This window comes from Spermophilus citellus (genome assembly GCF_964194105.1).
Source record: "Spermophilus citellus genome assembly, chromosome: 2".
Classification (NCBI taxonomy): domain Eukaryota; kingdom Metazoa; phylum Chordata; class Mammalia; order Rodentia; family Sciuridae; genus Spermophilus; species Spermophilus citellus.
The window spans coordinates 257,511,793-257,533,379 of NC_138183.1; the positions used below are offsets into that span (position 1 = coordinate 257,511,793).

At 61.4% G+C, this 21,587-nt stretch overlaps 1 protein-coding gene across 1 annotated transcript in view; it reads right to left on the reverse strand.

Moving 5' to 3' along the window:
• The window catches only part of MUC2 (mucin 2, oligomeric mucus/gel-forming), a gene marked incomplete at both ends in the record, with an annotated part of 28,454 nt that extends 9,285 nt beyond the window's left edge, over nucleotides 1-19,169 (reverse strand). Inside the window, 29 exons of the mRNA XM_081280507.1 lie at nucleotides 166-6,774; nucleotides 7,832-8,038; nucleotides 8,452-8,495; nucleotides 8,923-9,070; nucleotides 9,475-9,606; nucleotides 9,855-10,011; nucleotides 10,514-10,753; nucleotides 10,842-11,021; nucleotides 11,104-11,214; nucleotides 11,558-11,696; nucleotides 11,961-12,115; nucleotides 12,410-12,510; nucleotides 12,631-12,683; nucleotides 12,860-13,115; nucleotides 13,396-13,522; nucleotides 13,662-13,756; nucleotides 14,255-14,419; nucleotides 14,499-14,636; nucleotides 14,826-14,895; nucleotides 14,984-15,094; nucleotides 15,290-15,428; nucleotides 15,509-15,626; nucleotides 15,745-15,870; nucleotides 16,075-16,285; nucleotides 16,417-16,526; nucleotides 16,602-16,692; nucleotides 17,158-17,272; nucleotides 18,161-18,431; nucleotides 19,094-19,169. Of these exons, the coding sequence (XP_081136633.1) occupies nucleotides 166-6,774; nucleotides 7,832-8,038; nucleotides 8,452-8,495; nucleotides 8,923-9,070; nucleotides 9,475-9,606; nucleotides 9,855-10,011; nucleotides 10,514-10,753; nucleotides 10,842-11,021; nucleotides 11,104-11,214; nucleotides 11,558-11,696; nucleotides 11,961-12,115; nucleotides 12,410-12,510; nucleotides 12,631-12,683; nucleotides 12,860-13,115; nucleotides 13,396-13,522; nucleotides 13,662-13,756; nucleotides 14,255-14,419; nucleotides 14,499-14,636; nucleotides 14,826-14,895; nucleotides 14,984-15,094; nucleotides 15,290-15,428; nucleotides 15,509-15,626; nucleotides 15,745-15,870; nucleotides 16,075-16,285; nucleotides 16,417-16,526; nucleotides 16,602-16,692; nucleotides 17,158-17,272; nucleotides 18,161-18,431; nucleotides 19,094-19,169 (10,495 nt within the window). The remainder of the gene's footprint in view (nucleotides 1-165; nucleotides 6,775-7,831; nucleotides 8,039-8,451; nucleotides 8,496-8,922; nucleotides 9,071-9,474; nucleotides 9,607-9,854; nucleotides 10,012-10,513; nucleotides 10,754-10,841; nucleotides 11,022-11,103; nucleotides 11,215-11,557; nucleotides 11,697-11,960; nucleotides 12,116-12,409; nucleotides 12,511-12,630; nucleotides 12,684-12,859; nucleotides 13,116-13,395; nucleotides 13,523-13,661; nucleotides 13,757-14,254; nucleotides 14,420-14,498; nucleotides 14,637-14,825; nucleotides 14,896-14,983; nucleotides 15,095-15,289; nucleotides 15,429-15,508; nucleotides 15,627-15,744; nucleotides 15,871-16,074; nucleotides 16,286-16,416; nucleotides 16,527-16,601; nucleotides 16,693-17,157; nucleotides 17,273-18,160; nucleotides 18,432-19,093) is intronic.
• Between the last annotated feature and the right edge of the window lie 2,418 nt (nucleotides 19,170-21,587).

Below are 21,587 nucleotides of genomic sequence, written 5' to 3' on the forward strand. Positions count from 1 at the left end.
AGAGGGAAAGGCACGCGGAGCCAGCCTCGGCCTTCCCAGGGCCCACCCTCCTGGGCAGAGCCAGGGCAGCCACCCGAGGCCCTGAGCCAGGCCAGCCCAGAGCTGTGAGAATCCCCGGCAGAGGGCGGCTCTCCTGGGAGAGGAGGGTGGGATGCGTCTCCTTACCTGGCGAGGCTGGGGTGGTGCCCGAAGTGGAGGCCTCAGGTCCAGGAGTGCTGCCCGAAGTCACAGCGGCCACAGGGGGTGTCGTTCTGGGTGACGTTGGGGAGCTAGAAGGCTCCTTGGTGGTCAGAGGGGTGGTGGGAAGGGTGGTGGACTCCGTGGAAAGGGAGGGGGTTGACTGAGTGGTCACGGGGGTGGAGGGTGAAGTTGCAGGTGTGGACGTGGTGGACACGGTAGTGGGTACTGTGCCCGTAGGGGTGGGAACCTCTGTGCCAGTGCTGGTGGGAGTGGGAGTAGGGGTGACAGTGCTCGAAGCAGTAGGAGTGGCTGTGCTAGTAGCTGTGGACTCAGTGACCGGGACAGTGACAGTAGAGAATGGGGTTGGGGTCTGTGTGGTGGTGGATATTGGGGTTGATGTCACCGTGGTGGTGGGCGTTGGACTTGAGGACTCTGTGGTTGTTGTGGTGGGTGTAGATGTTGTGGTAGTGATGGTGGTAGTGATGGTAGAGAATGGGGTTGGGGTCTGTGTGGTGGTGGATATTGGGGTTGGTGTCACCGTGGTGGTGGTCGTTGGACTTGGGGTCTCTGTGGTCGTGGTGGTGGGTGTAGATGCTGTGGTCTCAGTGATGGTGGTAGTTATGGTAGATGTTGGAGTTGGGGTCTGTGTGGTGGTGGATATTGGGGTTGATGTCACCATGGTGGTGGGCGTTGGACTTGAGGTCTCTGTGGTCGTGGTGGTGGGGGTAGGTGTTGTCTCAGTGATGGTGGTAGTTATGGTAGATGTTGGAGTTGGGGTCTGTGTGGTGGTGGATATTGGGGTTGATGTCACCGTGGTGGTGGGCGTTGGACTTGGGGTCTCTGTGGTTGTGGTGGTGGGTGTAGGTGTTGTGGTAGTGATGGTGGTAGTGATGGTAGAGGGTGGAGTTGGGGTCTGTGTGGTGGTGGATATTGGGGTTGATGTCACCGGGGTGGTGGGCGTTGGACTTGAGGACTCTGTGGTTGTGGTGGTGGGTGTAGATGCTGTTGTCTCAGTGATGGTGGTAGTGATGGTAGAGGGTGGGGTTGGGGTCTGTGTGGTGGTGGATATTGGGGTTGATGTCACCGTGGGGGTGGGCGTTGGACTTGGGGACTCTGTGGTTGTGGTGGTGGGTGTAGATGCTGTTGTCTCAGTGATGGTGGTAGTGATGGTAGAGGGTGGGGTTGGGGTCTGTGTGGTGGTGGATATTGGGGTTGGTGTCACTGTGGTGGTGGGCGTTGGACTTGGGGTCTCTGTGGTTGTGGTGGTGGGTGTAGGTGTTGTGGTAGTGATGGTGGTAGTGATGGTAGAGGGTGGAGTTGGGGTCTGTGTGGTGGTGGATATTGGGGTTGATGTCACCGGGGTGGTGGGCGTTGGACTTGAGGACTCTGTGGTCGTGGTGGTGGGTGTAGGTGTTGTGGTAGTGATGGTGGTAGTGATGGTAGAGGGTGGGGTTGGGGTCTGTGTGGTGGTGGATATTGGGGTTGGTGTCACTGTGGTGGTGGGCGTTGGACTTGGGGACTCTGTGGTTGTGGTGGTAGGTGTAGGTGTTGTGGTCTCAGTGATGGTGGTAGTTATGGTAGATGTTGGGGTTGGGGTCTGTGTGGTGGTGGATATTGGGGTTGATGTCACCGTGGGGGTGGGCGTTAGACTTGAGGACTCTGTGGTCGTGGTGGTGGGTGTAGGTGTTGTGGTAGTGATGGTGGTAGTGATGGTAGAGGGTGGGGTTGGGGTCCCTGTGGTGGTGGATATTGGGGTTGATGTCACCGTGGGGGTGGGCGTTGGACTTGGGGTCTCTGTGGTTGTGGTGGTGGGTGTAGGTGTTGTGGTAGTGATGGTGGTAGTGATGGTAGAGGGTGGGGTTGGGGTCTCTGTGGTTGTGGTGGTGGGTGTAGATGCTGTGGTCTCAGTGATGGTGGTAGTGATGGTAGATGTTGGAGTTGGGGTCTGTGTGGTGGTGGATATTGGGGTTGATGTCACCGTGGGGGTGGGCGTTGGACTTGAGGACTCTGTGGTTGTGGTGGTGGGTGTAGGTGTTGTGGTAGTGATGGTGGTAGTGATGGTAGAGGGTGGGGTTGGGGTCTCTGTGGTTGTGGTGGTGGGTGTAGGTGTTGTGGTCTCAGTGATGGTGGTAGTGATGGTAGATGTTGGGGTTGGGGTCTGTGTGGTGGTGGATATTGGGGTTGATGTCACTGTGGTGGTGGGCGTTGGACTGGAGGACTCTGTGGTTGTTGTGGTGGGTGTAGATGTTGTGGTAGTGATGATGGTAGTGATGGTAGAGGGTGGGGTTGGGGTCTGTGTGGTGGTGGATATCGGGGTTGGTGTCACTGTGGTGGTGGGCGTTGGACTTGAGGACTCTGTGGTTGTGGTGGTGGGTGTAGGTGTTCTGGTAGTGATGGTGGTAGTTATGGTAGATGTTGGAGTTGGAGTCTGTGTGGTGGTGGATATTGGGGTTGGTGTCACCGTGGTGGTGGGCGTTGGACTTGAGGACTCTGTGGTTGTGGTGGTGGGTGTAGGTGTTGTGGTAGTGATGGTGGTAGTGATGGTAGAGGGTGGGGTTGGGGTCTGTGTGGTGGTGGATATTGGGGTTGGTGTCACTGTGGTGGTGGGCGTTGGACTTGGGGACTCTGTGGTTGTGGTGGTGGGTGTAGGTGTTGTGGTCTCAATGATGGTGGTAGTGATGGTAGATGTTGGAGTTGGGGTCTGTGTGGTGGTGGATATTGGGGTTGGTGTCACTGTGGTGGTGGGCGTTGGACTTGAGGACTCTGTGGTCGTGGTGGTGGGTGTAGGTGTTGTGGTAGTGATGGTGGTAGTGATGGTAGAGGGTGGGGTTGGGGTCCCTGTGGTGGTGGATATTGGGGTTGGTGTCACTGTGGTGGTGGGCGTTGGACTTGGGGTCTCTGTGGTTGTGGTGGTGGGTGTAGGTGTTGTGGTCTCAGTGATGGTGGTAGTGATGGTAGAGGGTGGGGTTGGGGTTCCTGTGGTGGTGGATATCGGGGTTGGTGTCACTGTGGTGGTGGGCGTTGGACTTGAGGACTCTGTGGTTGTGGTGGTGGGTGTAGGTGTTGTGGTCTCAATGATGGTGGTAGTTATGGTAGATGTTGGAGTTGGGGTCTGTGTGGTGGTGGATATCGGGGTTGGTGTCACTGTGGTGGTGGGCGTTGGACTTGAGGACTCTGTGGTTGTGGTGGTGGGTGTAGGTGTTGTGGTCTCAGTGAGGGTGGTAGTGATGGTAGAGGGTGGAGTTGGGGTCTGTGTGGTGGTGGATATTGGGGTTGGTGTCACTGTGGTGGTGGGCGTTGGACTTGGGGACTCTGTGGTTGTGGTGGTGGGTGTAGGTGTTGTGGTCTCAGTGATGGTGGTAGTGATGGTAGAGGGTGGAGTTGGGGTCTGTGTGGTGGTGGATATTGGGGTTGATGTCACCGTGGTGGTGGGCGTTGGACTTGGGGTCTCTGTGGTCGTGGTGGTGGGTGTAGGTGTCGTGGTCTCAGTGGTGGCGGTCGTAGGCGGTGCTGTTGTGGAGCCACAGGGTCTGCAGCACAGGACGTTGATCTCGTAGTTGAGGCAGAAGGACATGGGAATGACTCCGCCTGGCCTTTGGTCTTCGTTTCTGCAGACCAGTCCTACTGAGCGGTTACACACCACTTCCTGACCAAGCTGCTGGATTGGAACCTGAGGATACATGGCTGCTCGGCAGGAGATGTTAGCTGCCCAGCCCGGGGCACAGACACCTCCAATTGGTTCAAAATCTCCTCCTGGCTTGTCAAAGTTGGGTTTTCCGGAGTCCAGCCAGCCAGTCCATTCGCAGTCCAGACAAGGAGGGGTGGTTGACATGGTGGTGGTGGAGGTTGGGATTGTTGTCACCGTGGGGGTGGGCGTTGGACTTGAGGACTCTGTGGTTGTGGTGGTGGGTGTAGATGTTGTGGTAATGATGGTGGTAGTGATGGTAGATGTTGGAGTTGGGGTCTGTGTGGTGGTGGATATTGGGGTTGTTGTCACCGTGGTGGTGGGCGTTGGACTTGAGGACTCTGTGGTTGTGGTGGGTGTAGGTGTTGTGGTCTCAGTGATGGTGGTAGTGATGGTAGAGGGTGGGGTTGGGGTCCCTGTGGTGGTGGATATTGGGGTTAGTGTCACTGTGGTGGTGGGCGTTGGACTTGGGGTCTCTGTGGTTGTGGTGGTGGGTGTAGGTGTTGTGGTAGTGATGGTGGTAGTGATGGTAGAGGGTGGGGTTGGGGTCTGTGTGGTGGTGGATATTGGGGTTGATGTCACCGTGGTGGTGGGCGTTGGACTTGAGGACTCTGTGGTTGTGGTGGTGGGTGTAGGTGTTGTGGTCTCAGTGATGGTGGTAGTGATGGTAGAGGGTGGGGTTGGGGTCTGTGTGGTGGTGGATATTGGGGTTGATGTCACCGTGGTGGTGGGCGTTGGACTTGGGGACTCTGTGGTTTTGGTGGTGGGTGTAGGTGTTGTGGTCTCAGTGATGGTGGTAGTGATGGTAGAGGGTGGGGTTGGGGTCCCTGTGGTGGTGGATATTGGGGTTGATGTCACCGTGGTGGTGGGCGTTGGACTTGGGGTCTCTGTGGTTGTGGTGGTGGGTGTAGGTGTTGTGGTCTCAGTGATGGTGGTAGTGATGGTAGAGGGTGGGGTTGGGGTCTGTGTGGTGGTGGATATTGGGGTTGATGTCACCGTGGTGGTGGGCGTTGGACTTGAGGACTCTGTGGTTGTGGTGGTGGGTGTAGGTGTTGTGGTCTCAGTGATGGTGGTAGTGATGGTAGAGGGTGGGGTTGGGGTCTGTGTGGTGGTGGATATTGGGGTTGATGTCACTGTGGTGGTGGGCGTTGGACTTGAGGTCTCTGTGGTTTTGGTGGTGGGTGTAGGTGTTGTGGTCTCAGTGATGGTGGTAGTGATGGTAGAGGGTGGGGTTGGGGTCTGTGTGGTGGTGGATATTGGGGTTGATGTCACCGTGGTGGTGGGCGTTGGACTTGGGGACTCTGTGGTTGTGGTGGTGGGTGTAGGTGTTGTGGTCTCAATGATGGTGGTAGTGATGGTAGAGGGTGGAGTTGGGGTCTGTGTGGTGGTGGATAGTGGAGTTGATGTCACCGTGGTGGTGGGCGTTGGACTTGGGGTCTCTGTGGTTGTGGTGGTGGGTGTAGGTGTTGTGGTCTCAATGATGGTGGTAGTGATGGTAGAGGGTGGGGTTGGGGTCTGTGTGGTGGTGGATATTGGGGTTGGTGTCACTGTGGTGGTGGGCGTTGGACTTGGGGACTCTGTGGTTGTGGTGGTGGGTGTAGGTGTTGTGGTCTCAGTGATGGTGGTAGTGATGGTAGAGGGTGGGGTTGGGGTCTGTGTGGTGGTGGATATTGGGGTTGATGTCACCGTGGTGGTGGGCGTTGGACTTGGGGTCTCTGTGGTCGTGGTGGTGGGTGTAGGTGTCGTGGTCTCAGTGGTGGCGGTCGTAGGCGGTGCTGTTGTGGAGCCACAGGGTCTGCAGCACAGGACGTTGATCTCGTAGTTGAGGCAGAAGGACATGGGAATGACTCCGCCTGGCCTTTGGTCTTCGTTTCTGCAGACCAGTCCTACTGAGCGGTTACACACCACTTCCTGACCAAGCTGCTGGATTGGAACCTGAGGATACATGGCTGCTCGGCAGGAGATGTTAGCTGCCCAGCCCGGGGCACAGACACCTCCAATTGGTTCAAAATCTCCTCCTGGCTTGTCAAAGTTGGGTTTTCCGGAGTCCAGCCAGCCAGTCCATTCGCAGTCCAGACAAGGAGGGGTGGTTGACATGGTGGTGGTGGAGGTTGGGATTGTTGTCACCGTGGGGGTGGGCGTTGGACTTGAGGACTCTGTGGTTGTGGTGGTGGGTGTAGATGTTGTGGTAATGATGGTGGTAGTGATGGTAGAGGGTGGGGTTGGGGTCTGTGTGGTGGTGGATATTGGGGTTGTTGTCACCGTGGGGGTGGGCGTTGGACTTGGGGACTCTGTGGTTGTGGGTGTGGGCGTGGTCGTGGGTGTGGGTGTGGGCGTGGTCGGTGATGGCGTTGGTGTGGCGTGAGTTGTGGTTGTAGGCATAGGTGTTGTCGTGGGCGTAGTTGTGATTGCGGGCGTGGGCGTTGTCGTGGGTGTGGCCGTCGTCGTGGGTGTGGTCGTGGGTGTAGGTGTGGGTGTGGTCGTCGTCGTGGGCGTGGGTGTGGGCGTGGTCGTGGGTGTGGGTGTGGCTGTCGTCGTGGGCGTGGGTGTGGATGTGGGCGGGGTCGTGGGTGTGGGCGTGGCCGTGGGTGTGGGCGTGGTCCTGGGCGTGTGCGAGGTGGGGCATTCCCACCATGGTACGCAACAATTCACCCGTATCTCATAGTCGTAGCAGAGTTCGAATGGTCCGGTCCCGAACTGGTCTTCGTTTTTGCAGATAAACCCAACGGAGAGGTTGCACTGTACGTTCTGGCGCAGCTCTTCCCAGGAGAGGTGCGGCTCCGTGGCCGACCTGCACTGGATGTCCTTTGGAGCCTTGCAGACACTGTCAAAGGTCTCTCGGTCACCACCATCGTTGCCGCTGCTCGGGTGGTCCTCATTGATCCAGTCAGTCCAGAAGCAGCAGGGCTCTAGAAGCAACCCCCCCCCCAGTGGTTATTTGCATCTGGGCAGAGGCACCTTCAAGGTCTCCATGCCCCGAAGGGCTTGGGACCTCCATGCCTATCCTTAAGATATGGCTGCTCCTCCTGTCATCACTAAAGGACCAGTTTGCAGGACAGGGCTGAAACTGACTTCACCCTCATTTTACAACATAATATTGAGGCCCAGAGGGCAGAGGCCACCCCGGGCCATGTCTGGGTCTGACAGGCTCAAACCTTGAAGGTTCAGGTAGGCACCCCTTCCACAGCTGTTCCAAATCCTAGTGTCAAAAGGGAGGGGGCTGTGGTTGTGGCTCAGGGTACAGCGCTCACCTAGCACGTGGAGGCACTGAGTTCGATCCTCAGCACCACATAAAAATAAATAAAATAAAGGTACTGTGTCTGACTACGACTAAAAAAAAAAAGAAAATTTAAAAAGGAACAAAAGGAGGAACCCGTAGAGCCACAGCTCCAGGAAGGGGGAGTATGGACAGGCCTTGTCTCTACTCTTGGCCAACCGCAGGGTCCCTCACGCAGGTCCAGCCCCTCCTCACTAGTCCCTGGCCTGAGCAGACAGTAAAGTTGCCCAAATACACCATCACTGGTCCTTAAGCAGATAAGCCCACCAGCCTCGCAGGCCCCCAGCAGTCTCCTGGGGGTTCTATAGATTTTGCTCATCTTGGCCCTGTTTGTCACCGTGACATATTGCAGCGTCACTTACTTGAAGTTGAGGGAACTGCAATAGAGAGGGGAAGGGTCTCGTTACCCAGGCCGAGACCCTTTAACTCTCTTCACTTTTCAGTGTGCCTTCCTGTGTCTTGTCACACCCTGGTGGTTTGCCCAGTGTGTCCACGATTTTGACCACAACAAACAGGGGTTTAAGGAAGTCCTGTGATTAGGCCTTAAGGGCATCTTTGCAGGGACAGAGGCACATGGATGTTACCTCATCTGGCAGCTGATTTGCAGACAGAAGCTGGCCACCCAGGCCACGTGGGCTGCTGGGGAAAGGCAAGGTCCCCAGCAGAGATCTGCAGCCATGGGGCCTCACCTGAGCTGGTGAAGGGGGTGGTGGTGGTGGTGGTGGTGGTGGTGACAGAGGAGGTGGTGGTGGGGACAGAGGTGGTGGAGGAAGTCGGCGTGGACGGGGGTGCCGTGGTACTTTCACAGATGTTGAACTGCCTCTCCACTGTCCCATTGGGGCCACAGAACTCCCAGTAGCAGAAGACACCGTCCTGAGTCTGGTTGAGAATCTTCCCTGGGGGGGAGGAGGCCAGCCATCAGTGCGGCAGGTGGAGGCAGACTCACTCCCCAGCGCTGCCTGGCAGGTCACACCTGAGGAGACACTGGGTGCCCCCAGTTCCAACAAGTGCCCCAGCAGGACCCCTTTCCTGGATCTCCTCCCCTTGAAGAAGGGGCCTCATCAGAACATAGGGGACACAGAGGGGAGGGGCAGCCGATGTTCACCATGAGGCACCGGCTCCCATAAGAAGGGACTATCATGTCACAGGAGCCCATGGGCTGCTGCACAGCAGAGCAGGTCTGAACATGTCTGGGCACCAAACAGGTAGAACCCAAGAGGACAACCCCACGCAGGCCAGGCCCATGGATTCAGGGACGGGGCAGGCTGCAGGCTTCCTGCCGCAGAGGTAGCCACAGAGGACAGCTTACCTTCCTCCGGGTGGCAGACCACATGTGAGGAGTCAGTGCACACACTGCAAAGCAAGCACAGTGGCTGCAGGCCTCCTGCCCCTCCCTCCAGGCCTGCTCCCAGTGTAGACCCCGTCCCAAAAACCAGCTCCAGAGGAGCCCCACCCATCAGGTTCTAAATGCGGGCAGAGGCACGGGACAGGTAAGATGGGAAAAAGCTGGAACAGGCAGGTGACATTCATGTGCATGAGTGACTGCGTGCACCTGCGGGACTGTGTCCATGCATGAGTACAGGCACGCACTCTGTGTGTGGACGTGTGTGTATGAGATGCATGTGGCTGTGTGCGCACGCATGGGTATGTGCACCTGCATGGAGCAGCATGGGATTGTGTGTGTGTGCAGGCATGTGTGTGCTTGTTATGTGTGTGTGTGTGGCGTGCCTGCGTGTGCACCAAGCCCCTGCCTGAACCCTTGCATTGTGGGCTTGAGTACCAAGATGTGCAGATGTCCTTCGTGGGAACCTGCGCTCCAGGGGGGTAGCGGGTGTCCCCAACATAGCAGCCACACTTGTCCCCAGTGACACACTTCTTCAGGTCCTCATCGTAGATGGGCCTGTCCGTAGGGCATCGGGGGTAGCAACCTGGCGGGCACAGGGCAAGGGCCTTGGACCTCCAGGGAGGTCCACTGGAGCCTCCCCAGCATCCCCACCCATCAGTTGTGTCTCTTGGGGTGTTCCTCTGGCAAGGCCAGGGGACAGAGAGGGCTGGGTCTCCCCACCCCTGGGGGTCCTCTGCACAGCCAGCCCCTCTCAGGGCTGTTAGCTGCTGCTTCTCTGATTCTCCTTGAGGAGGTTCAGTGCAGCCCAAGCCCACTGCTCGAAGGACACGTTCTGCCACAGGTGAGCCTGGCCGCCCCCTGGGCCTCAGATCTCCAGACCTCAGGCTTCCCGCCAGGGTCCCCTGGGTCTCCAGCCAATGGCGGCTTCAAGCCCCACTGACGCCTACCAGCAGGGCTACCCCTGCCCCCAAGGCCCTCCCCGCTCACCCTCCAGGTAGGACACAGAGATGTTGGAGTGGATGCCGTTGATGGTCCTGCAGGTTTCAAAGCTGCGGTTCCCACACGGCTCATAGTGCCACTCACACTCGTCCGGGGGGTTGTAGTAGTCACAGAATATGGCTGAAGGGAGGACAGGAGGATAGGGACAGGGTCAGACTCAGCAGGATGCAGGCAGGGGCCCAGACAAAGGTGAGGCTGGGATGGGGGAGTGGGCAGGGACACGTCCAGCCAGGTCTGGACAACCCAGGTCTCACAGTGATCCCAGGAAGCATGGGGTTAATGATATACATGCTGTCACTTGGAGGGGAGGGAGTGCCGCCTGCCCCCAGCCCTCACTGCAGCCCCTGGTCAGGACAGTGGGCACTCACGGCACAGATCCGGTGTCCTCCAGAACACACAGGCCTCCGCCTTGGTGCACTCCTGGGCGTAGGAGGCCACGGCAGAGCAGAAGCACTCGCAGTCGCCCCCCGTGTCGCAGGCACAGGAGTCCTGCACGCAGGCCTCGTAGAAGACCCTGGGGTCCACCTGAGGAGAAGACGTGGTGTGCCCTGGGCCCGCGCTGCCTTCGTGAGGCCAGGACCCTGCGTCTGGCCCTGGTCGTCCCAGGGCTCCGAAGTGACTCATAACTGGGGGTGTCCAAAGGCACCCTGACTGTGCAGCCCTGGGGCTTCGAAGGTCTCAGGACAAGATGGCCAACCTAAAACCGGCCCTGCCCACTGTTGCCAGTATCTGGGGCCATCTGGTCATTAGCCCCTTACCTGCCTTCCCTCCCTCCATTGTGAGCATGTAAGGCAGAGAGGTAGAGGGACGCTGGGTCCAACCAGGAGTCTCAGAGGATCACCTGGTCATCTCCTCAGGTGTCCAAAGAACAATGAGAAAGGAGAAAACTCAAGGACAAGTACTCCACAGCGCGCCACGCCCCAGAGCTCCCTCAGCGCAGGGTAGAGCCCGGCAGGGCCGTGACCACGCCCCTCGCCCGGCCCCGCCCACCCGCTGTGGCCCCGCCCAGGCCCGCAGCCCCACCCACCTTGCTGTGGCACACGCGGAACACGCTGCTCTTGATGATGCTGCACTGCTTCTCCGCCCAGGAGCGGCGGTGCGGGTTCAGGCTGCAGGGGTCCGGGATGGTGCTCACGTCTGGGCAGGTGGAGGCCTCCTTCCAGCTGTTCCCGAAGTCTAGCTCGCTGCTCACCACCATGTGGTCCCGCGTGGTGAAGTCGTTGCTAGTGCGGTCATCAAAGTTCCCGCACAGGCCGCACACAGTGCCCTGTGAGGAAGGAGCATAGGCTTCACAGGCCAGGCAGCTGGGGGGGCGGGGGGCGGCACAGTTCAGGGGCCACAGAGGGGCGGCCCACCTTGAAGGACGGAGCCAGCTTGATGAAGATGGTGGTCTTCTTGTCCCAGATGACGATGATGCCGGTGCTCGCCTCAACCACCAGGTACTGGCCCACTTCCCGCGTGGTGTAGGCCACATGGTGGCCCTCCTCAAGCTGGACCACTTCCCGGCGCTTGTCCTCCAGCTTCAGCTCCGTCCTCTGCCCAGAGGAGAGGCAGGTCACTAGCAGTGTCTGAGGGTCCCCAAGGGCTCTCGGAACCCCAGGGATGGGCAGCACTCACCCCTATGAAGATCTTGATGGCCTTGGAGCAGGTGACACCAGTGGTGCCACAGGGGACATTCTCAGTGATGATGCTGAAGGAGCCTGTTGAGGAGTTCTGGCCGCAGTAGTCCTGGGGGCCAGTGGGTGAGGTCAGCTAGCTCCAACTCAGACCTGGCGAGGGCAGCCCCTCGTCGGGTGGCTGGGGATCACAGTGGCACCGGGGGTGCCAGGGCTGGGCCAGCCGCCAGGCCTGTCCTGATCACACATGCGTGTGCACACACAGGTACTTCAGCAGGAGGGTCACAGAACTGGAGAGGGGGCTTTACCGTGCCCACCCCTCTCCCAGCCCGAAGCCCAAACCTTGACCAGGTGGGGCCTGGGGCAGAGCCCGGGCTGGCCCTCCCACAAGGTCTCCTGCACCTCAGAGCAGGTAGAGCAGGACCGTGGGGACCGTGGGGCAGGGCAGGCCTCACCTGGACAGCCACGTAGGAGCAGTGTCCATCAAAGTCATAGTGCTTCCCATCAAAGGTGATGTAGTGGCCGCTCCCGTAAATGGAACAGGTGCCGTGGCACAGGAACTCGGTGCATTGCCAGCGTCCTCTCTGGCAGGTGCTGAGAACAGGAGAGAAACTGAAGGGGCCAGAGCCCAGGGCCCACCCCTGCTCAGACACCAACCTGGCTGAGACCCTGGGTTGGTGGAGACACTCCTGGCAGCCCAGGCAGGACACCGACCAGCACCCACAGCAGCCCAAACATGCCCTGCACCCCACCTCTGCTCCAGGACCAGGGGCAGACAGGAGAGACTGCCCATCAGCTGAGCCAGAGCCACCCCGGCCCTGTAGGACCCGGCAGGGTACCCTCAGCCAGGCCACTTACCAGGTGTTGTTGCAGTCTAGCTTGATCTTGTCCCCAGGGGAGTACAGGTCCTTGTTGTGGACACACGGGCACTCCTCCTCCACCACACAGCCACCCCGGCCATCATCCAGGAGCCCCTCAGGGCACACACAGCCACTGACACAGTCCGTATGGTACTGGGGGCAGCAGAGGGGGCTTCAGTGAGACCAAAGCTCCCTCTGGGAGGTGGGAGAAGCTCTCCCTGGCCCCAGGCCTCTCCCCTCCGGCCCACATGTGGGCAGGAAGACAGGTGAAGGTGGCCTGCCTAGAGCCGCTAAACTGGCCTCTGTTCCCAGGGGGCCCAGAGGCCACCACTTGTGTCAACAAAATCCAGTATCCATAGGATTCACCGGACCTGGTGGACAGGGCGTAGAGGAGTCCACCCAAAGGCCCCACCCAGCCCACCCACCACCACCCTCCCCAGCACGCACATAGCCAGCGACCAGCGTCTGGCAGCTGGTGGGGCGGGGCTCTCGGGTGGCCAGGGCAGTCAGGTTGTTGCAGTCGACAAGGATCTTTGGGGCCGCACAGCCTGTGGGACAGAGGGGCTGCCTGAGCTCACGCTGAAGTGAGCGGGCACGGGTGGGGAGGAGAAGGAGCAGGGGAGCAAGCCAAAGGGCCGGTGGCCATGCACAGAGCAGCATCCACTTACTCTGGCCGATCAGCTTGACCTGCGTACAGTGCAGCCTCCCATTTCGGCAGACACTGCGAAGGAGAGGGGGTAAACAGGGCCCAGGAGTCCTCACTCGGGACAGTCAAGGGAAGCGGCCCCTCCCAGTCCCCCGCCCCAGGCCCATCTGCACCCACGTCTCAGCTCAGAGCAGAGCTCCAGAGGCAGACCTGCCCCACCCCAGGCCTCCCTGCCCAGGCCAGACACCCACCAGCGCTCCTCCTGCCTCAAGACCACATCCCCCGCCTCCAGGTAGAGGCCTCGGTGGTAACAGGAGCACTTGGCCAGGGGCACACAGCGGCCCTTCTCATCCAAGAAGGTGTGGTCAGGGCAGCCACAGCCATCCACGGGCGTGAAGCCTTTGAGACAGTGGGTTTCCCCCTCAGAGAGCGAGCGGCAGGTCTGCTGGCAGGTGGTCAGGTTGTACAGGAAGGTCTGAGATTTGGGGCAGGAGCCCACGTCCTTGTCTGCAGAGAACCAAGGGACTAGAGTGAGGCGCAGGAGAGACCAGCTCCCAGCTCCATCCCCGAAGACTGTCCCTGAGCCTCGCTCCATCAGGGCAGCAGCACCCATCCAACCAAGACCAGGGAGGGCAGCCGCCCAGGGACGCCCACCCTGAACTCAGCTGCCACAGCTCCTGACCACCCCCATCCCTGGTCCCTGAAGGTGCCCGCCAGGAGCCAGCTGCAGGAGGTGACCCTCCCTTGGGCCACCCGTGCTCAGGGCCCAGCCTCAGGGGGCACTCACTGCAGACGCGCTCCCGCCAGCCCCACAGCATGACGCCCTTGGTGGCGCAGGCCCGCGCGTAGGAGGACAGCGCCGCGCACAGGCAGTCCTCGTTGTTCTGACAGTTGCAGGTGTCATACTTGCATCTCTGGAAAGCCAACGGGGGCAGTGAGGTGGAGCCCTGGGCGCGACCCGGCTCCCTGTGCACTCAGCACACACGCCCCTCACCCACTGGGCACGCCAGGCAGGCTCTGGGCGTGGCACACGGCATGGGGGAGGGGACCGACCTTGTAATACTCAGTGGGGTCCACGGCCAGGTGGCACCTGCCGAAGGGGGTCTCCGTCTTCTTCAGGAGGGAGCACCAGTGCTCCGCATAGTTGGCTGGGGAGGCAGGTGGGAGCCTCAGCAAGGCCAGGCCCCTCACACGCCCCGGGTCCAGCGGCTGGCTCGCCCAGGCTGGAGCAGATGTGGCCCCCAGCCCTGGCCCCTCAGTCCCTCTGGTCAAATACCCTGGAAGCTCTGGGCAGGGTGCACCCTGCTACCTCCTCTCTCTCCACCCCAAGGGGCCAAGAACCACCTGGGGTGCTGGGTGGAAGGCACACTGTCCTGGCTCCAGGCCAATCTCTGGACGAGGGTCACCACCCAGTCATTAGCCAGTCACCCCCCGCCATGTCACTTGGCAGGCTGCCACCACGGGCCACCCTAAGCCAACCGGGCAGCAGGACACAGCAGGTGGAGGGGCTGGCACCCAGCCTGGCAGGCTGCCAACACCCACCCACCCTCACCCACCCCTTGTCCCACCAGGAGCCCCGCCTGCCCGCCTCGCTGGCCGGAGCTCAGGGACGGCAGGCCGTGGCGCCCGGCGGAGCCGAGCCTCACCACTCTCGATGTTGAGGGAACAGGGGTCGTCCAGCCAGTCCAGCTTGTCGTGGCAGCTGGCCTGGGCCTTCCAGCTGTTGGCGAAGCTGGACCCCGTGGCCTCCACCAGGCCACCCGCCGTCCTGAAATCGTCACTTTCCAGGCCATTGAAGTCCCCGCAGAGCCCTGAGGGGCCAGGACACGGTTGGGAGGGGTCTGGGCTGGGGGGGCACCTGGGCGGGGAGAGCCAGGCGGGGCCACTCACCCTGCACCTGCCCCTGGGCAGCCTGGTCCAGCGTCACGAAGAGCTGCATGACGGGCACCAGCTGCACCTGCAGCCGCAGCCCGAGGGCCGTGTTCACCACGATGTGGTAGGAGGAGGGTTGGAAGATGGAGAAGCTGGCTGCAAGGAGGGCGCAGTGAGGGCACAGCACCCTGGTGCAGCAGGGGGCTCCCTCCACCCACATAGAGGCCCGCGTGGCCCAGGGAACAGGGACCCTCCCCTGCCCGGCCTCCTGGGCCCCAGGCCCCCAGCTGCCCACATCCCAGCAGGTCAAGCCAACCAGACCAGCTCTGGGTCCCCTCCCCTCACCAGCCACGTGGGGCAGGGTCACTGCCAGCTCGTTGAGTAGCACGCTGCCATCCGACTTGAAGGCCACCACCTGCAAGAAAGGCCAAGGGTGTCCAGGGCTGAGAAGGCTTCGAGGACCCTGGAGCCCTGGGGGGAACATTGCCAGCGTGGGCACCCACGTTCTTCTTCCTGTCTATCAGCAGGGCCACTGTCTTCAGGCAGGTCTGCTTGTCCGTGGAGCCGCAGGGGGCCAGCTCGCCCAGGAGGGTGAAGGAGTCGTTGTGGTCGCCCTGTGTGGGGAAGACGGGAGGGTTGTGGCCCAGGGGCCGGGCCCAGCCCTGAACCCAGGGCTCCACAGTGACTGAGAAGGGAAGCCCATTTCTCAACACCCTTCACCACCCTAGAGACAGCCCCAGGCCCCCTCTTCTCAAGGGCCAGCCAGTCCCCTGCTGGGAGGGCCGGGGCCCCAGCTGCACCCCACCCACCTTGGTCAGGACGTAGTAGCAGTCCCCATGAAAGGTGAACTTTTTCCCATCGAAGGTGGTGATGTGGGAGCCACCCTCCAGGGTGCAGGTCCCAGGGCATGGCAGGTCTTTACACACCCAGCGGCCAGCATTGCAGACACTGTCGGCCATCAGAACACAGGGTCAGGGCTCGGGGACGCCCCAGCCTTCCGGGCCCTGTGCCCTGGACCGGCAACTCACCATTGCTCGCAGTCATTGGTGATCTCCTGGCCCGGCACATACAGGTGCCCGTGCAGCTTGCAGTGGCACTGGCTGACGGGGATGCAGCCGCTGCCCGTGAGGTCATCATACACAGTGCCTGGGATAGCAGGGGAGGTGAAGTCACCCTGGGCGGCTCAGGTGAAGTCCCCAGGGCGGGGCTGCCAGCCTGGCTCCCACCCCAACTCAGCAGGCACCCCCCCACCCCCGAGCACAACCTTCTGGGCAGAAACAGCCGTCCATGTGGTGCTCCTCGCACAGGCTGCTGACCTCCAGGTGTGAGCAGGTGTCTACACAGGGTGAGCTGCTCTCCAGGTAAACCATGTTCCCAGGGCAGCTCTTGGCTGGAAGTGAAGGCAGCTCCGTGAACAGGCCATCCCACCAGGGCACAGCCCGGTGGCAGGTGGCCATGTCCAAGGGCCTCAGTCTCGGCCACTGGAGTCACCTGGCTCCCCACAGCTGTGGCCCCTGGGTACTTGGCACAGACACCTTCCCGGGGCTCCCCAGACCCAGGGAGGCTGCCACTGGCTCTGTCTTAGGCCACTTACGGCAGAAGGAGGCCGACCTCCAGTTCCCAGGCCGGCCGCCAGCGTGGGAGCACTGGCGGGAGAACTCGGCGAGGGTGCTGCAGACGCAGGCCCCCCCCTGCGGGCACCGGCAGCGATCCTGCATGCAGGCCTGCACGTACAGCTCCAGCGGCAGCCGGGCCTGGCAGTCTTGGAAGGCCGCAGCGGTCAGCAATCTCTCACACTCAGCACGCTGGCAGGAAGGACGTAGGGGTGGGCAACTGTTCACAGCTCCCCTCTCTCACCCCGCAGCAGGGTTCCTGAGAGCACCCAGAGATGGGGGCCCCACCCAGAAACTCGAAGGGCCCCCAGGCTGGGACTCACGTGCTTGGAGCAGGACTCAGGTGCGGGCACCTCCTCGGGGTCCTCGCACACCACCTCAGGCTTATTGATCTTCTGCATGTTCCCAAATTCAATGGCACTGAATGTGATGCCTGGGGGCACAGCCGGTCAGCGGTCAGCAGCTCCACCCCTGCCTCCACCCCACAGAACCCCAGCCCAGTGCTCACCTTCAGAGAGGAACTCCGAGTAGGACGGCAGGCCATTGAAGTCCCCGCAGAGGCCGCAGGTGTGGTTCTGGAACCTGCTGTCCAGCTCCAGCTGTGGGGAAGTGGGCAGGTGAGTGGGCCCAAGGCCTTGGGAAGCCCTAGGCCAGGCTGGCACCTTAATCAGGAGCAGCAGGGAAGAGGGGCATCTACCACCGAGAAGCAGCGTGTTGGGGGGGGGAAGCTGAGGGCCAGCCCCCAGGGCCAGGCAGCCCCAGGGCCAGGCCACCCCAGGGCCAGACAGCCCCAGGGCCAGACAGCCCAGGGCCAGGCCACCCCAGGGCCAGGCAGCCCCAGGGTCAAACATCCCCCAGGGCCAGGCAGCCCCCAGGGCCAGGCAGCCCCCAGGGCCAGGCCACCCCAGGGCCAGGCAGCCCCCAGGGCCAGGCAGCCCCAGGGCCAGGCCACCCCAGGGCTTGGTGCTGCCCACTGTCTCCACCACCTCCACCCTCCTAAGGGCAACCAGGACTTGGCTGGTGGAGGAACCCTGCACCCCAGGGGCCAGGATGCTGGTACCCACCATGAGCGCGTCTTCTCGGTTCCACATGAGGGAGAGACCAGCGCGGGAGTAGACCTTGGTGTAGGCCTCATTCTTCTCGATGAGCAGCCCAGAGCTGTAGTGTGGGGTGCTGACCCTGCGGGGGCACCACAAGTCACTTGCCAGCACCTGGCCCAGGGCCCACCCTTCTTGTCCTCTCGGGGTCCTGCTGCCCAGAGGGCACTGAGGCTGGGTGCATGGTGGGAGATGGGGGATAGCTGCTGGCCTGGCCTCACACTGGGGCCACAAACAGACTTGGCCAGGCCCAGGGGGCACATGAGAACACCTCTTCTGGGCTGGCCAGGTTCCTTGGGGCAGGACCAGCTCAGACTGTTCATCTCCTTTCACACTGTGGGCACCGTCCTGGGCAGGGCCCTCCCAGGAGCTCTGAGAGTGGGGGAAGAAGGAGGCCAGGCCACCCACCCCCCTTCCAGGCCCTCTCCCATCACCCCAGACAGTCTTGAGGCTCTCGGGGACCTCCCCCGGGCACCTGCCTCACCCAGGGGCCCTCCTGCTCTCCACCCACCATGACCCAGGCCGAGCAGGCCAGGCAGGGTAGGAGCTCAGCTAGAGTCTAGTGTAGGAAACAGAAGCCCTGGAGCAGGAAGAGGGCAGGCCCGCAGGTGGGGACCCGCTGGACATTTAAGAGGGCCTCATTGTCCCAGAGACAATGAACGGACAATAGCTAGCCAGGGTGGGCAGCTCCTGTAACTCTACCCTGGGGAGCAGCTCTGGCAGCCTCCAGGCACCCCAGTCCAGGACCACTGGCCAGCTCCAAGGGGAGGGACAGCTAGGGGCTCCCCGGGTGAAGACCCCTGCCAACCTCCAGGGGCCTCACCAGTGTGTGCGGAGGGAATTGTGACCCGAGTCCACCCTCAGGGCTCTCCCCCTGGCCACCAGCCGGAGCAGCCGGGCCTCACAGGGGCTATCTGGACCACAGAGCCCTCCCCAGGCTACGGGATGGATGCTGCCCAAGCCCACTCACATGGCCCCATTCACCACAACCAGTTGGTGGGTGAGGTAGATGGTGTCATCCTTGATGGTCAGCAGGATGGACTCCACCTGAGGATGGCCCCCACCCTGGCCCTGGCTGCGCTTCAGGTGCACGGCAAATTCCTTGTAGGAGTCTCGGCAGTCGGAGGCGAAGTTGTAGTCACAGAGGCCGGGGAAGCGGAAGACGTCACCATCGAAGGTCTTGTAGTGGAAGTCACCCCAGGTGCTGCAGACGCTGTGACCATGGCTTCGGGGTCTGGCCTCTGTGGGGACCGTGGGGGCACGGGGTGAGCCACCCAGGCCCAGGGAGTTCTGCCCCAGTCCACCCCAAGCTGGCCCCAGAGGTAGCCATGTCCAGAAGGCCCCCCCCCACTGCAGGAGGACCTCTTAGGCCTGGGTCATGGCCCGGGGTCTCAGCCCCAGGAGCACGTCTCCAGCTGCCTGGCCTGGGGTGTGACCCAGCGGGTGGTGAGGGCCGAGGGACTGTCAGGCACCCTGGTCACTCTGTCCACCTGGTGCAGAGCCCTGATGGAATGGAGGTTCCCTAGTCTTTTTGGCTGAAGTGACCCTTCACCAGGTGGACACAGCCCCTCTTCAGAGGTGCCGCCCAGGCCTTGACCCGCCAGGGCTGTCCTGGGACCCCACACTCCCCCACCTCGGAAGCACCCCTCAGGTGTCCTGCTGATCTTCCACTGGGCGTGGGGTCCCCTGGGCCCCTCTGGCCAGGCTCTCAAGCTCAGAGGGACAGCAAGGGCCGCAACAATTCATCCAGGCAGGAGCTACTCTGGTTGTCCAGTGTACGCAGTCCAGCGGATGCCAGGCAGAGGGGACCAGCCCACTCCCAGGCGCTGTGCCTGCTCCGGGATGCCTGGCCTTCCTGTCCCAGCACTGTCTGCCCATCCCCTCCACCTCCCGGGCTTCTCACCTCTCTGGAGCTCAGAGCCTCCAGCCAAGGCCAGGGCCAGGCAGATGGCCACTAGGCGGGCCAGTCGCAGCCCCATGGCGGCTCTGAAGGGCACTGTGGGAGAGCACCCCGGCCTGGAGTCTGGGACTTATATGCCCCAGTGGGCCGTCAGAGGGCGGAGGGCAGGGGAGGGGCAGAGGGTGGGGGCGTTGGCCAGATTATCAAGAAAACAGCTGTGGGGGCTCGTGGAGACCACAGTGGGAAAATATTGATTCAGGTTATCTGCATTTATCTTTTTATGACTCCCTGGGCAAACTCGGCCTTCCTCAGGATGCAGCAGCCCAATTACCCAAATGCAGAACACACCCAGGGTGACCCTCCCACCCCTCCCAGCCACTAGCGGACCAGGCCCAAGGGGACAGGGTAGGGGCTTTCCCACCGGAAGCGTGTCCTGGCAGTCTCTATGGGCCCACTCAGCCCTGCCGACCACAGTCCAGTGCCCCCCGCCCCCGACAACAAAGTCCAGGATGAACAGGGGCTTTGGGCTGGAAGATCCATGACCAGCATTTACCAGTCTCTTTCATTCCCAGGACCCCACTCCTCCCCAGGCAGTGTGGACTGAGATGGCCACAGGTCCCCAAAGAGCTCAGGCCTTTGTCACCCCAGGGTAGCCAAGCCCCCCCATCAGGGGTCACAACTCTGGGGAGCGGGCAGGACTTGGCCACCTGTACCTCCCCGTGGGCAGGCAGCCTGTGAGCTCCTGTGGGGCCTGGGGTCCACCCCGCTGCAGGGAGCTCTTCGCCTGGGTCAGAGCCCAGCTGGGTCCCCTCCCTAATCCCCCTGTTTTCCTAGCCTAAGCCAGTCTCTGGAATTACATGTAATTAGAACTTGAGGAGCACCAGTCCAGCCAGGGACACTTGCTGGAACCCGGTCCCCTGGAGCATGGAGAACTGGCTCAGTGCCTGGAATGACTGTCCCCGAAGGAATGAGGCCCAGGTAGGGAGCCCCCGTAGCAGGCCCTGCCCTCGCAGACGCCCCCGCCTGCTGCTGCTTCCCCTGGGGATGCATGAGGACAGCGGTCTGGAAGGGCAACCTGCCCAGGCTCCCCTGGCCAACCTCATCAAGGCAGTGGATCCGGCTCCAGGGAGGACAGTGGCCTCTGATGAACCTTGGGCTCTCTGAGCCAAGCCCAAAGCTGGACATGGGTTCCTGAAAATCCCCCCCAGGAACCGAGTGTAGCCCTTGAGCCTATACCAGCCCCAAACCCAAACCCACCGAGGAGGCCGGCTCTCGAGGCCACACAGAGAGGGGGAGGCACCCACTGGCACCACCCTCCCCCCTGGAGCAGGAGATAAACTAGAATCTGGAGTCCCTCCCCTGACTGCATTTTCATCCTCCTGAAAACAGACAATCCTGAATTTAGTTTCAGAGTTTAGCCGGGATGCTCACAGGGGGCTCAAGTCAGCCTCGGATGCCAGGCGGGGTCCTGAGCTCCAGAAACTGTGAGGAGGCATTCGCCCACTGGTCGTGGAGGAACTGGATCAAGGGCACTGTGCCTCTTCCCCGGCCACACTGCTGCCCTGGTCAAGGTCCACACAGGTGGGGACCTGGGCTGGAGGGGAGTCCTTGCACTCCAAGGATGCCAGGGGCCGGGGAGGAAGCCCCTCACCTGGTCCCACTGTGCCCACTAGTTCCGGCCTGGGGTCCATCCTCTCAGCCAGGGCTTGAGCGCAGGGGACACTGAGTGGGTGGCCTGGGAGGGATTAGGGAACTGAGCTGGCTGATGGGACACTATTGCACCACTTCCCTGTCTAGGCTGTACATGCTGGCACCAAGCCCTGAGGGAATCCAAGGAGCAACCCAAGGGGCAGTGATTTTCCATGCCAGGCTTTCTCTGCTTTGGTAGGGACTAGAGGAATTCTACCAGATGGGATGCTGAGCACAGCAGCCCCCTGCCCTTAGCTCCAAGAAGGTGGGTCCTTTCTGGATGAACGGGAAATCCTCCTGATGGAGAATGTGGATACTCCCTGATGGAGAAGGTAGATCTTAGAGAGAAGATAGATCTTCCCTGGATAAAGAATGTGAGATCCTCCCTGATGAGAAAGGTGGGTCCTCCCTGATGGAGAAGGTTGTGCTCCCTGATGAGAAGGTGGTCCTCCCTGATGAGAAAGGTGGGTTCTGCCTGATGGAAAAGGTGGTTCCTCCCTGTATAGAGCAGGTGGGTCCTCCCTGATGGAGAAGGTGGTCCTCCCTGATGAGAAGGTGGTCCTCCCTGATGAGAAAGGTGGGTTCTGCCTGATGGAGAAGGTGGTCCTCCCTGATGGAGAAGGTGGGTCCTCCCTGAGGAGAAGGTGGTTCCTCCCTGGTGGAGAAGGTGGGTCCTCCCTGATGAGAAGGTGGTTCCTCCCTGATGAGAAGGTGGGTCCTCCCTGGTGGAGAAGGTGGGTCCTCCCTGGTGGAGAAGGTGGGTCCTCCCTGATGAGAAGGTGGGTCCTCCCTGATGAGAAGGTGGTTC